We start from the raw sequence: 14081 nt of genomic DNA, 5'->3' as shown, positions 1-14081 counted from the left end.
ATGAAGTGACTAAAATTAATATTTGTTCATAATGCTTTTGAAATTAATAGTTTCTCTTCCTTTTCTTATATCAATAGCCCAATTTGTCCTTACTAAATTAATATTCTCATATCATATGGATTTAGAAACCCTAAAGATATCTTGAATTCTAGCAATGCTTAAATCTCATTATGAGGATAATGAATTTCTTTTAATGCTAATTATCAAAATATATATTGACTTGGTGAATTAGGTTTCACATATATAACTGTATCATTCTTGCTGTATTAATTGGTATCACATGAGCATGTATAGCTTGTCATTTCTCCACATATATATACATATATATAGCTCGTAACACTTTTTGCTATGTTTATAAACTCTTCTTATGATAAAAAAAAAGACTTTGTATTTTATTTATCAATTGTTCCTGAAAGTTCTTGCTGATAAAATTCCAATTAATTTTTTAGCTTCTAGTGTGCTGATTTCAAACCTTTATTTATTTTCATGCATTTTCTTTGCAACGAACTTGGTTCCTTGTTTCATTCATCAATCTACCAGTATACATTCATCAATATGAAGATATCATCTATTATGACAATTTCTTTTATGCAATGGCATTTTCTTTTTCCATTATTCGTATGTGCTTTGGTGACATCAAACTTTATTATATTCTCTCTCCTCCGTAGTATTCTCTATTACATGTTAGATGAGTTAAACTGTAACTTAAGAAGAGAACGTTTTTAGTTCTGTGGTAATGTGTAGTTATTCACTTATTTGATGAGATCCAGAGCTGTTCATATCTTGTTGTTTGTTTTATGTGTTTCATTTTATTTGTTTCGCAATAAAAATGTTTTGCTCCCCAAAAGAAAAAGAAAAAGAAAAAAGAGAGCTTCATGCTGTATCAATTGGTAGTGCTCTAATACTCACATAGAAGGTGTGTTGTTCATTAATTTCCCCTGTTAATTAAGAAAATAATTTATGTTTTTCATTGGTGGAGATAATTAATCTTCCATCCTAAGATGAGTATAATGCATTGCAAGTATACTTAGTAGTATATACTATGTCATAATTAATTTGTACATACTGAAATGCAATACTTTGTCTTAAATCATACACCAGATTCTCAGGTAGATACATGCAATTACATTTCAAAATTTCTGTCCTTATACTCAACATCAATATTGCAAAAATTGAGCTATAAATGCATGCTGATGTTGCAAAATAAAATAAAATCAAGACATAGATGTAACGAATATATAACGTCATTATAATTTTTATATATGTTAGTAAACATCTAACTTGATTAGCAATTCATGATCATGAGAAATAAACCCTACTATGTGCTTAATTCCTTTGCGCACATCATCCTCTTTAAGCTAGCTAAGTAGATTTCATCAAATTCGCTGTTTAGATTTAGAACCATTGAGTTATGGCATTTCAATTGAGTTCAGTAGGTTTGGATGCATTTTAATATATATAATGAAATATAATCATTTGAAGCCATGGATGGAATTCATTTTGCAACTTACATCTAACTTAATTTTTTAAAGCTTATAGACGAAATAGAAAAAAGAACTGCAACGAAATGAATTTCTATTTCATTCCAAACAACAAAATTACATAGATTTTATTCAAGTTTATATTTTCCAGATAGCGCGCTAGATTTTTTACCAGAAAAAATCAATTGAATTCCATTTCAATCTTAGACATATAAAATTGAATGTATTAAAATATAAAATATAAAAATTATCGTACTTTAAAATCCACCCATTTGATGTGATATTAGATCTGCATGGAATACTTAATTAGATGAGGAAAAATGTCCTTTGAACTATTGAAAGTGAAGATGTTGAAGAGAAACAAAATAGTGAGTCACAGTACCGAGGTTAGCCATGAAGAAAATATTCTACAAGTCTCAAGAATCTCATAAGATATAAAGTGCCTATCTATAACGAGGTTTTTATGCAAATGAAGAGGTAGTTCGAAATTTGAGATATATAGGTTGGTCCGGCCTAGAACTGGCTAACTATTTTATAGAGTACCACGAAACCATATATGAGATATGATCACTTTAAATAGATTTCACTATAATTTATTAGATTGTAAAACATATATAAAGCTCAGATTCCTTAAAAAGATAATGCACTTGTAAATGTTTGTTGTGAACCAGACGGGCGAAGATGAGTTTGTTTATAGAGATGGTGATCTTGATTTGATAGTGGAGTTAATAGAGATTGTGAGATTTATAGGATGAGAGCAGAAGATGATGATAGTATGTCATCGATTTATGATTAAGAAAGGAAGAAAGGGGAGAATATGATCGATTCTAAAAAGAAGGGGAATCAATTGATGAAGAGAGAAAAGCTAGCGGACAACGAAGGTTTAAAGGAGTGGACTAGAGGCGATTAGCCATTGGGAAGGAAAAAAATATTGTTGGCTTGACACCATCGATCTTAGATCGAAGGAGAAGGTTGAGAGAGATGATGAAAGAGATGATAGAAATATCAATATTTTTTTATAATTCTAAAATGGATGCCTTCCACATATTTAAAGGCTAACCAAAACTTAAAATAATTCAAATTAGCAGTAGCACAATGACATTAGCGCTAGACATTTGAACATCGTTGGTTAGCCTGTAGTCTTGGGGTTCAAGCGTACAAATGTTGGGATGTTATTGTTTGAACACCCAAATTAGAGAGTATTCATTAAGGCAGTGATATTTGAACACCAAATTTAACCTGAAAGCTCTTATCCTTTGATGAGCTGTGGTGTTCGAAAGTTGGCTGTAGTCGTTCGTAGGGGTGTAAACGAGCCAAACTTGATCGAGCCTGGCTCTAATCAAGCTTGGATTGAAATTAATTTCGAGCATGTCTTTGTGATCAAGCTTGAATTAAAATAATTTTAATCCGAGCTAATTTCGAACTCGAGCCAATTTCGAGCTTAAACGAGTTTAAACGAGCTGTTCAATTAGCAATTTCAAGCCTTATCAATTTCAAACCATTTTCGAGCCTGAGCAAGCTTGAATTAATTTAGGCTTGAATCAAGTTTGAAATAAAACCTAATTCAACTATAAAGATATAAATATTACTAATTATAATTAATAAAGATAAATGGGTTAGAAAACTACAAGCAACCAAATATAAATTACACGTAACAAAGATAATTGTGTCAAAAAAATACAAGCAACCAAAATATAAATTACAAACAATAAAGATAATTGTGTCAGAAAATAATGGCTGAAATTCTGAATAGGTGAAAAGGGTTTGATCTGATGGTTCATATTAGTTTGATATTACTCATATTATACATATATATATATATATATATATATATATATATATTCGAGCCGGTTCATGATCAAGCTTGGCTCGAATTTAATTTCGAGCCTAGCTTTAATGATCAAGCTCGGCTCAGCCTATTTTCGAGTCGAGCTTGAGCCGAGCATTATTGAGCCGAGCTCGAGCCCGCTCGATTATTTTGACAGCCCTAGTCGTTCGAACGCTAAAACTCGATTACCTTATTATTTGACTGGGCTTTGGTGTTTGAACGTCGTTTAGTGTCGTTCAAATGCTATAGCCTGAGACTACTACTGCGAAAATGAAAATTCCGATGATAATCTAATTTGTTTTAGAACCCAATGTCTCTAGTGAGGTGGTCCGATAGAGCCCAGATCACATCAATGTTATAATATGGTAATGTATAGTTGTATACATGCAAATTATTTGGATTTTGTAATTTAATTGTATTGGTTTTTAATTTGTAATAATAGATTCTAACGTGCATCGTATAGATAAATTATATATATTTCGTTATAATAAAATATGCATCGAATATTAAAAATGCTACGTACTCTCTGTTTTACATGTAAAATAAAAAACATAAATATAATTAAATTGCAAAGCACTTTGTGAAATCTATGTAAATAATATTTAAATATTTTTTATTTCATTTTTTGTTAATTTTTATTTAGTTAAGAATTATTTGTTTATATTAAATTATTGAGACTTAATTTAAAAAGTAATCTGATGAGTGACTATCTAAATAACATGTTACTTAAGAGATACACTAATTTTATAGGAAGTAACATACAAATAAATAATATTTTTAAAAGGTACAATTAATTATACATTAAAAAGAAGCCTTCAAATTAAGACGTTCAAAATTAGCAAGAAGCCACCAACCAACCATCTTATCTGCCACCCACTTTTCGAACTACACTTTTTCTTGGGACCGTTCTTTCCTTTCCGCTGTCACGTGACAACATAAACCCTAGCATGTGCACAGTTTGAAATACGAGCGAGCGCGTGACACGGAAACAATCCCCTTTTCCTTATTGGACAGCAAAAAATAAAAAATTAAGTAAAAGGAAAAAAAGGGGGAAAATAAGTACGTTAAAATAAAATTAACGAAATACAAATACTTTTCTGCAAAAAAATGTTATTCTCACGTCTGGAGAGCTGGCATAGCCTTAAATAGAACGTTACGTAAATTAAAATAATGCTTTCCCTTCTGCGAAGTTCGAGATATCTTTTTCTTCGCTCAATTTAAAAAAAGAAAAAGAAAAAGAAAAGTTTCTCCCTTCTGCAATATTTATCCCCATTTACCCTCATTTTTTCCTATTTTTTTGTTAACCTACTCCTCCTCTGTGGCTCCGCTAGGGTTTGGTGGCGAACGGGGAGCTCGTTGTTTACCGAAAAGTTTCAGAGGAAACCCTCATGGATCTCCCGATCTGAACCGGGGGTAGCTTTCCGCTTCATCTTCTTCTTGCCTTTTTGTTTTTTTCTTCCATTTTTCGCGGAGCAAGTCTTAATTTCTTGTGGTATTGTTACTATAGGTTTGTTTCGTTTCGCAAGGTTCTTGAATCCGTCAACTCTTGCCGAGCGCTGGATTTAGAAGCTAGGGTTACTATAAATGGAAGCAAGGGAGCCGGCGAGAGTGAACTCGTCTCAGCCTCCGGCGATTATGGTGGGGCCAAATTCGTTCGCGCCGCCGAACAATTCGGTGGTGGTGCCGAGTTCCGCTGGTTTGATGTCCGGGATGAGACTCTCGTTTGATCAGATGAACCCGTCGGTGTCGAAACCCATGGATTCTTCGGGGTTGGGGTCGCTGTATCATGGAGATGGTGGCGTGCAGAGCATGAGGCAATGCAGCGTGGTTAACATGGGAGAGCCGATGAAGAAGAAGAGAGGAAGGCCGAGGAAGTATGGGCCGGATGGCAACATGGCATTGGCGTTAACACCCATGTCTTCGCCTCCGGGGTACACTAACAGTCCGATGTCAGATCCGGCAGCTAAGAAGCGTGGTCGGCCACCGGGGTCTGGAAAGAAGCAACAACTTGAAGCGTTGGGTAATTAATTTTGTCCCTGAAAAAACTTTTGTGTTTCGAAGTAGTCAATTAATCTGTTTTGATGTGCAGTTGAACTCTAGCTAGGTGATTGTGACACGTTTGCATGTTGTTGACTTCTAAGAATCTGAATCAATACATGTATGCAGCTTAATTATTGTTGATTTTTTTAATCTTCGTATTAACCCTTCTTTCCTTTTTACTTCAGAAGGTCCGAGTGTTACTGACAATAACAATTAGTGGTCCTATCAACCTTTGTTCTTATCTTCATGCTGGCTGCACAAGTTCTAATTTTAGGTCATAAGCTCACAATAATAGCAAGCAATTTTTCTGTCTTTAAGTACTTCTAGGTGATCTTTCAAAAGTACTCTTATCTTGTAGCTTGGCCACTTATTTTTTATTTATTTTTTTGAAATCAAGTCTAAAGTGATTCCACATTGTTTTTTGGCAAATTTGCAGGATCTTCTGGGATTGCATTTACTCCACATATTATCACTGTTAAAGCTGGAGAGGTAAACCATTTAACTATGCTGTTGATTTTTCTATCTTCATTAAACCTACCTTATTTGGCACTTAAATTGTAAATGTTAAAGGGGTTTGCATACATCTTTTCTTTGTAGGTTCTTTCTTTAGTTTCTAACTTTCTATATATGCAATCATTCTTCTTTTTGATACATTTACATCTGTTTCAGTGAAAAAAAAGTAAAGAGGAATATCTAAGTTTGATATATTATGGTAAAATCTATCCAAGCTTTCTTATTTCTGAAAGTGCAGGGATTTTGATGATGTCTGCAAGTTAGGTCTGTCTGTGCAATGTAAATTTTTTACTTGTACTCTGAAATTTTATTTTAAAATCTTAACAAAGTACTGTAAAATTTTATTTCAAAGATTATTTTCAGAAACAACCTATACTGTCTGACATTATATTTGAGTGACCAGAAATTGTCTGTGATTAGAGGAAAAGACCCAGTTTTATTGACCAGGAGATAAGGTTGTGAATGAGTAATTAAGCTGCCTCGGATACCATTTTTAGCACGACCTTCTTATCTGACTGGCTGTGATTGGCGACTTAATTGTTAATCCATCATTCCTCTCGCAATATCAGTTCTTATTGTTGACTTCTGGAAACCTCTCCTTTGTCAAAAATATGGGATAGATTTATTGTGAAGGTCAAATATGTGCAATTTCCAAATAAAGGTCCTCAAAACAATTCATGGACAAGTTTAAGCTGTGACAAGTTCTACAAGATGGAGCTGGGTCAAGTATGATAATCTATGGGTTGGATCTGGCTGAACTTCAGAATTTGATCTCTCTCTCTCTCTCTCTCTCTCTCTATCTCTCTCTCTCTCTGTGTTTCAGGCCAAAGATATTTAAGAAATATCTGAAGTTCAGTTTGTCTAAGGGGGAGATATGATAAAAGTGACATCAATTTTCACCTACAGTATTGTGGAATGGATCTTGGATATGTTATTTGATTTTTTTTTGGTCATATCAATTATTTTTTATTTATCAAGAATCTCCTATATATGATTCTTGAAGTCTAGAATAACTTTGTTTATTTACTAGATGGTGCATTTCAATTATTTATCTCATAAAATGAGATATAGTAAAAATGGAATACTTCAATTTCACAAGAATGAAATAATGAGTTATCTGTATAGTAAGATATTTGTTTTGTTTTGCAGGATGTTGCTTCAAAAATCATGGCCTTTTCACAGCAAGGTTCTCGAACAGTCTGCATTCTTTCAGCTAATGGTACTATCAGCAATGTGACGCTACGTCAACCAGCAACCTCGGGTGGGACAGTGACTTATGAGGTCAGAACATGTAAATTTCTAGTACTTCATATGTTAGAGAAAGGCTCGAAATACATGCATTAATCTCGCTGTGTGTATTCTGAACTAATGTTATTTGCAATGATAAGTTTTCTGACTTGGTTGTTCAATCAAGTTCGAAAATACTCATGCCAATACACATTCTAAGCTATTGTTCCTGAAAATACTTCGTTGGGCATCTGAGGAGGTGACTTGAGAAGCATTTTGATTCATTGTTTCAAAAGCTTGGACCAGCTTAGTTTTGAAAAAAATAAAGTTGATACCATGCTTACATGTCGTATTTATGCTGATATTGATGCAGGGCCGGTTTGAGATAATTTCTCTATCAGGTTCCTTCCTGCTTGCGGAGGACGGTGGTACTCGTAGCAGAACCGGCGGCTTGAGTGTGGCACTGGCTGGATCTGATGGTCGTGTTCTTGGTGGTTGTGTGGCTGGAATGCTGATGGCGTCTGCACCCGTGCAGGTCATCATTGTTCCTTGCATTCTCTTTCATTTACCTCTCTTTTGCACTGGCTTCTTATACATAGTTTTCAAGTATAACAGTGCGACTTCATGCTCAGGTTGTCGTTGGTAGTTTCATCGCAGAAGGTAAAAAGGCAAAGGCTGAAGCGTTAAAGCGTGAACCTTTGTCAGCCCCGCCTCAGATGGCAGGCTTTGGAGCAGCTTCAGCAGCAAGCCCTCCCTCAGAGGGAACATCTAGTGAATCCTCAGATGACCCCGGCAGCCCAATTGACCACAGCACTGGAACCTGCAACAACTCCAGCCAGCATATGCAACCTACATTTGCTTCTGTTGGCTGGTCGCTCGCTGGAAATCAGAATAGACATGAATCTGACATGAAGCTAATGTCTAACTAACAAGTTCCTCATTCAGAGAGAGCTTGCTGACGGTCAAGTTCCTGTTCAGAGCAGGTAGATGTTCTATGTTATGTATCAGTGTTCTCTAATTACCCTAAGAGTTTCCCCTTAGATTACGCCCCCCTATGTAAGTTAGTTTGTTCTGCGTTCTGTAGTTCCGGAAGTATCCATTGAAAGCTGAGACCATGACCATGTAGGCTATAGCATTATGTCTGGAAGTATCTCTGCTTGTTCAATGACCATGACATTTGGTAATTACGCTTCTGTTGTAGTTCGATTCAGCTTTTCTCTATTTGTGGCACGTTATTTGTAAGTAGTTGCAAGCACTTCGTGTAAGCATCTTATCTGAGTAGGCTTTCTGCAGTCAAAACTATCTTCTTCTTTTGAAGAAGTCAGAAAGTGAACATCGTCAGAGGCCAACGTCATGTTCTGTATCACATTGGTGCTAGCAGTGCCTGCAGTGTTATGCTGAGGAAAAATAAATAAATAAAGAAGACAGCAACTACTTATAATCATGCATATTCTGAAAATGGTGGTTTGCAATTGTGCATTCCGAGAGCTGCTTTAGTCTAATACGTATCATTCTTCGATTTTGATCAGATTAATCAGAAGCTAAAGCTCACCAAATAATTTTTCCCCCCTCTGAATCACCCAAAAGATCCAATCTTTTTGTGCGGAGCAAACCAAAATCTCGAAATAACCCGAGAGAGGCGCTTGACGATGCTAAAAAAGCCCGTAGTTTGCGGGTCAAGGCGGCCCGTCTTGAATCCGACTGGATCGAACATGGGCAGAGCTCGGGCTATCTTTCTTCGGCCCGGATACGGCCTGCCCTGGCCCATGAGTACCTATTCATTGTCCAAACTCCAAACCCAATTAGTCAAGTCTTTCGGATTGGGTTAGCGGTTTGACAAGCCCCATTGCCCCTTCACCCAACTACTCGTCTACTCCTTTCTTCCCTTACAAACCTAACACTAACCCTAGCATAGTAGCCAACCTCCTCTTCCCTCTATGAACGTAAAGCTAGCACCATCACGCGAGCCACTTCAACCTGATTGAGAATTATGTCACTTGATAGAGAGCCTCCACTGTTACTATAAACAACTGATATTATGCCATGTATAACGTGAATAGAAATATTGAGAAACTAATTTATAACTTCTCTATTCTTTCCGTAAATTATAACCATTATTATAAATTATGAATACACAAACATAGCAATGGTTATAATTGCCATTGCCAATCCTTATTTGGATTCTCTTTCTCTCCTCTTCCCCCAAGATCAAAACCTAGTGCCGGGGATGTCGTCGATGGATCTCGCCGGCTCAGGGATGCTCCTGCCGACGCAGACTCCCGCGACGGTGCTCCGCTGCATCTGCGGCGTCTCGATGCCTTCCAACCCGGCGAACATGTGCGCTCGCTGCCTCCAATCCCGCGTCGACATCACCGCCGGCCTCCCTCAGCACGACGACGCCGTCGTGTGCTGTCCGGACTGCTCCTCCTACCTCGATCTTCCTCGCACGTGGGTTCGCGACTCCTTGAAGTCGCTCGCCCTCATCTCCTTCCTCCTCCGCCGCGTCCGCCGCCCCCCCGTCCGCGTCATCCGCCTCGTCCGCTCTTAGTTCGTCTTCACCTAGCCCCACTCCAAGCGCATCCGTCTCCACCTCCGTGTTCATCTCACCGCTATCCTCGAAGAGCCCCGCGTCGTCGAATTCACCATCCACGACCGCCTCTGTGACTCCCGCTCGCGCGCGCAGTCCAATCCCGACCTGTGGACCGACGCCGTCCATCTCAGGCAGCACGTGACCCACCGCTGGACCTTCCTCTACCTCGAGCAGCTCATCCTTCGCCACGGCGTGGCCGCTCGAGCCCTCCGCATCGCTGCCTCGACTTCTTCTTCACCTCCCGATCCCGCGCCGCGCACCTTGTGGAATTATCTCCGGCATCGCCCCCGTTCGATCATGATCAGGTTACCAGCTCGTCTCTAATGACCCAAAGAACGGTTTTTACAATAATAAGTACACCTTTTCCGTCGAAATGTGCCCGATTTGCCGCGAGGACCTCATCTGTCTTCCGCCCAAGGTTGCGAATTCCCTCTGTAACCTTGGCCCCCTTGTTCTCTGTGTCAGGGTGTCCAGCTCCATTGCTCTTCTTGATCCCTTCACCCTCCGCGCCGCCTTTCTAGATGCGAACCAATACTGGCGAACATCTTTCCAGGCTTTGCTGTCTAGCAGACAGCTCGTCGAGTATGTTGTGCTCGACATTGAGCCGGACGCCGCTGAGGTCACCGTGGCAGGGTCCAGGTACCGGCTGGCCGATGCCCAGGTCGCCCGTGTGTCTGACTTCGGGAAAAACGACAACATATTTACGGTCAAGACCCATCTAGGCCACCTCTTGAATCCTGGGGACTATGCACTCGGGTATGATCTCTATGGGGCTAATAGCAATGATCTGGAGATGGACAAGTAGAAAGGTTTCATCTTGCCGGATGCTATACTTGTCAAGAAGGGCTATGAGGAGAGGCGGCGTAGCTCACGTGCGAAGCCTCGTTCTTGAAAGCTGAAGAGCTTAAACATTGATGTGGATATTACTACTAACAAGGGAAGGGCAGATGAGGAGAAGAGGAACGCTGAGTACGAGGAGTTCCTCAGGGACCTGGAGGAGAATCCCGAGTTGCGGTTTAACGTATCTCTGTATCGGGACAAGGATTACCAGCCGTCTGAGATGGCTTCCACGGCCGGTGGGGATGATCTCCCATCCGTGCCTTTGGAGGAGTTGCTTGCTGATCTCGATCTAACTGATGAGGAGGAGGAAGAAGGAAATGATGGCATGGTGGAGTGGCGTTATCCAACGGCATTGTATCAGTTTTGACCCCTTTCGCTTCCCAGATGATAGCTCTGAAACTATTTTGGCTAATTTATAAGCTTGTTCTAGTCTCTTAAGATTACTTATTAAATCTTGTTTCGTTGTTTGGAACTAGTTTACTTTTTCCAACTTTTTACCCTTTCCCGGAACTTCCAAATGTTTGATTATAACTACTAGTTTTAAGACGAAGTTGATTTGAGCTACCTATATAATCCTATATTATCTGATCATGCAGGGTGGAAATTCATTCCTCTGTCTCTAAGGGGTAGGAATTTTGCAGATTTTACTCTCGTTCAGTTCCTTTGTTTCTCTCAGATCTAGATGATAGGAGATGTTTTATTGCAAGCACAATGCATGCCAATATTGCTTGTCTAATGCATATCTTCAAAGTCTTTATTGCTGTAGAGGCATCGGAGCCACTTCAAGTTGTTTAACTTGAGCTTAATTTTTGGTGAATGGAATATATTGTTATCTTTTGGGAAATAATCATTCTAGTTCTTTTTGGGTCTATAATGAGTTTCATGGATATTTCTTCTTCTATTTGATGGAATATTTTTTTGGGTGTAAAGAATGGTTTGTCTTTTTGCTGAGACTGCTTGATTAGAGGATGAGACGATAGCGGGCAGCTTGCCGAAGGAGGAGTAGGAGACGGATGGAGGAGGCAATGACATGCCGATAGAAGAGGAGGCTAGAGGAGATGGTTAATGGAGGAGGAGAAAGCCGATGGAGTGGAGGAAGAAGTGGAGGCTGACAGAGGAGGAGGAGGAGAAGGTTGACGAGAGGAGGAGGAGGAGAAGGTTGACGAGAGGAGGAGGTGGCGTCGTGGCGATGACTTGCTGATGGAGGCCAACGGAGGCTTACCGATAGAGGCTGACAAAGAGGAGGAGGCCGGATGGGTGTGGGTGGGGTGAGAGTGGGTAGGTCGTGTGGGGTGAGGCTATGGGTGGTGGTCCGGTGGATGAGGGTAAGGGTGGGGTGGGTGAGGGTGACTGGTGAGGGCGATGGTGGGGTGGGTGAGAGAGATGGCTGGGTGACGGGTTACGGGTGATGGGTGATGGATGGATGACGAGTGATAGGTGAGGGTGGGATGGGTGAGGGTGATGAGTTAGGCTATCGAGCCCATCAAGCTAGTTTTAACGGCTCAAGCTCGGCTTAGCTCTGATCGAGTCGAGCCGGACTCGAGCTTTAGCCGAGCCGAGTTTTTTCTTTTTCCTGATACAGTGGGAGCCATCAAAACTAGAACTTGTTAGTGATGACATGCTAGATAAATATTTCACCAATGTGGACAAAGAGGAGGATTGGGAAGATCTGAAACTACCGTCAAGAAGCAAATCAATCAAGGCGCAGGAAGCTGATATTTTATCTCGCTTATAAACCTTCTCTCAATGTTGGCCAGAGTAATCCATACTAGTACTATCAAGGGTTTCAGAAGAATTGCCCGTAGATAATCAAGAATAAGCAATGACAAAAGATCCAAGGGCGCTTGGATACTAGCTAGCCTTTCGATTGGAATAGCATTGCTCATCTAAAGAAGCAATCAACACTGTATTATGTATAAAATGGAATGGCTCCATTACTTTTTTTTTTCATTGATTTCTTGCTCTCTCCTGTTGTTTACATTGCAAGATGGGATTAGGCCTAAATAAGAACTTGTCAGCAGCTAACATTACAGAAGTCTTGACATACACAGGCACAAAATCGAAACAAAAGAAGTATAAATCTCAGGAGCTAAGATTCACATACAAAACGTGCAGTCAAGCACTCCAATCTTTTCATTCTTTTGCTTCGTCATATTTCACGCGATTCAATTGGGGTTGTTTTGGATCATTCTCAGTTTAGCTGCTGGACCTCTTCTGTCCTTAAGTGAAAGCCTATTCATATGTTCCAAGGGATGAATCTTGTGTGCCAACCTCGCCTCCGGGCACGCCCACTGGTTATGCTCGAGAACCCGACACCTATAACAAACAGAAGGGATATTCTCATAGTGAAATTCTTGCCACCAGCCATCCTCATCGGACCCGACCCATGTACCGGGAACAAGCGGCTTGTTCAAATAGGCCTCCACATAAGCCCTTGCAAAGCATTCACCAGTAGTTTCATCAATGTCTACGCTGTACAGTTTCCCTGCTTCACCAGCAATAGTTTCCAGCTTTTCTTTGTCCCACCATTCAATAGGAAGACCTGGCAAGCTAAACCAGACTAGAGCTGTATCAATCTTTGCTTGATCCCTAAAGTTGGGAATCCATTTCATGAGAGCAAGTATCTCTCCCCTCACCACATAAGGACCATTTCTCCATATCTTGAACCTATCAGCTTCACACTTTATCTGAAATATATAGAAGCCATGAACAAACTCTATCACCTTGTACTCAGATTCAGTCTTCCAAATACTCGTCAGACGCTCTTTTACAACTTCGTAACGGATTGTCGGACCCAAAAATTTTCCGATCAGGGAGAACTGCCATGGTTTCCTGGCCTTAGCCATCACTTCTTCACTAATTTCCACCACTGGACTTGATTCTATCATTCTCCTTACTTGCTCCTTAGTAGGCCGATCCTCCGGCTTTTTCACTCGCCGGCAGATACTCTTGTAAGCGTATTCCAATTCTCTATCTATTATAGCGTTAATCCTTTTAATTTGTTCTTCGTTTCGACCCAGAGATTCCTCCGATCTTTCCGGCGCAGCCAGGGTTTCAACTTCCAACGCGGTTGATCTTTGTTCTACCACATTCTTCACTACTTTGATTGCGAAATGCTACATCACAGAAGATAACAAGTTTAAAGATTTAAAGCATTTATGCTGTACAAAGTAGAAATAGTTACAATGCATCCAGGGAAATTAACAGAGCAAGACACAGCAACTAAGATGACAGATGAGATTAAAAGCTAGAAGAAAGTATCAAGTTTAGGATATTTCACTTGAGATCTTTCTCGACCTTTTTGTCTCTTTGCTCTACAAGCTCGCACGTTTAGGGTTTCCTTGGCACCTCAAGCTTCAAGAATCAGAGAGATTTCAAATTGGGTTTGGCCGCCAATTCCACATTCCTCTATGAAAGAAGTATGCATCCAGGTGAGAACGCGGATCTCCGACACGTGTCCGTGTACTTGACTATTTACTAACGGTGGCAAAAAGGTAAATCCAACGGAGAAAAATAACTACTTAAGTCTTGTTTAGTTTGATGCCGAGCTCCAAATTTAACT

General features: G+C 39.7%; 2 protein-coding genes and 1 pseudogene across 4 annotated transcripts; 2 read left to right on the top strand and 1 right to left on the bottom strand.

The window, feature by feature from the left end:
- The first annotated feature begins 4427 nt into the window (after nucleotides 1-4427).
- Nucleotides 4428-8310, top strand: LOC140793710 (AT-hook motif nuclear-localized protein 10-like). 2 transcript variants are annotated; one of them, XM_073145364.1, is made up of 6 exons: nucleotides 4428-4722; nucleotides 4817-5329; nucleotides 5786-5838; nucleotides 7012-7143; nucleotides 7463-7624; nucleotides 7722-8310. In XM_073145364.1, the coding sequence occupies exons 2-6, from the start codon at nucleotides 4894-4896 to the stop codon at nucleotides 8016-8018; spliced, it is 1080 nt and encodes a 359-aa protein (XP_073001465.1). In that variant the 5' UTR covers nucleotides 4428-4722; nucleotides 4817-4893; the 3' UTR covers nucleotides 8019-8310. The 2 variants fall into 2 exon arrangements, with proteins under 2 accessions (XP_073001465.1, XP_073001466.1); XM_073145365.1 differs by having other exon boundaries at nucleotides 4482-4722; nucleotides 4836-5329.
- Nucleotides 8311-9235: 925 nt separating this feature from the next.
- Nucleotides 9236-11092, top strand: LOC140794398 (uncharacterized; annotated as a pseudogene).
- A 1288-nt stretch (nucleotides 11093-12380) lies between these two features.
- Nucleotides 12381-13890, bottom strand: LOC140794044 (uncharacterized). Of its 2 annotated transcripts, none has more exons than XM_073145855.1 (2): nucleotides 13800-13890; nucleotides 12381-13635 (listed from the first exon to the last, which is right to left on the bottom strand). In XM_073145855.1, exon 2 carries the CDS (start codon nucleotides 13405-13407, stop codon nucleotides 12685-12687), a length of 723 nt encoding a protein of 240 aa, XP_073001956.1. In that variant the 5' UTR covers nucleotides 13408-13635; nucleotides 13800-13890; the 3' UTR covers nucleotides 12381-12684. The 2 variants fall into 2 exon arrangements, with proteins under 2 accessions (XP_073001956.1, XP_073001955.1); XM_073145854.1 differs by having other exon boundaries at nucleotides 12429-13635; nucleotides 13817-13890.
- Between the last annotated feature and the right edge of the window lie 191 nt (nucleotides 13891-14081).

This window comes from Typha latifolia, chromosome 8, assembly GCF_019914945.1.
Source record: "Typha latifolia isolate L0001 chromosome 8, TyphaL0001v2, whole genome shotgun sequence".
NCBI classification, from domain to species: Eukaryota; Viridiplantae; Streptophyta; class Magnoliopsida; order Poales; family Typhaceae; genus Typha; species Typha latifolia.
Note: the sequence above shows the minus strand (reverse complement) of the source record. Positions and strands in the feature narration are given on the sequence as shown.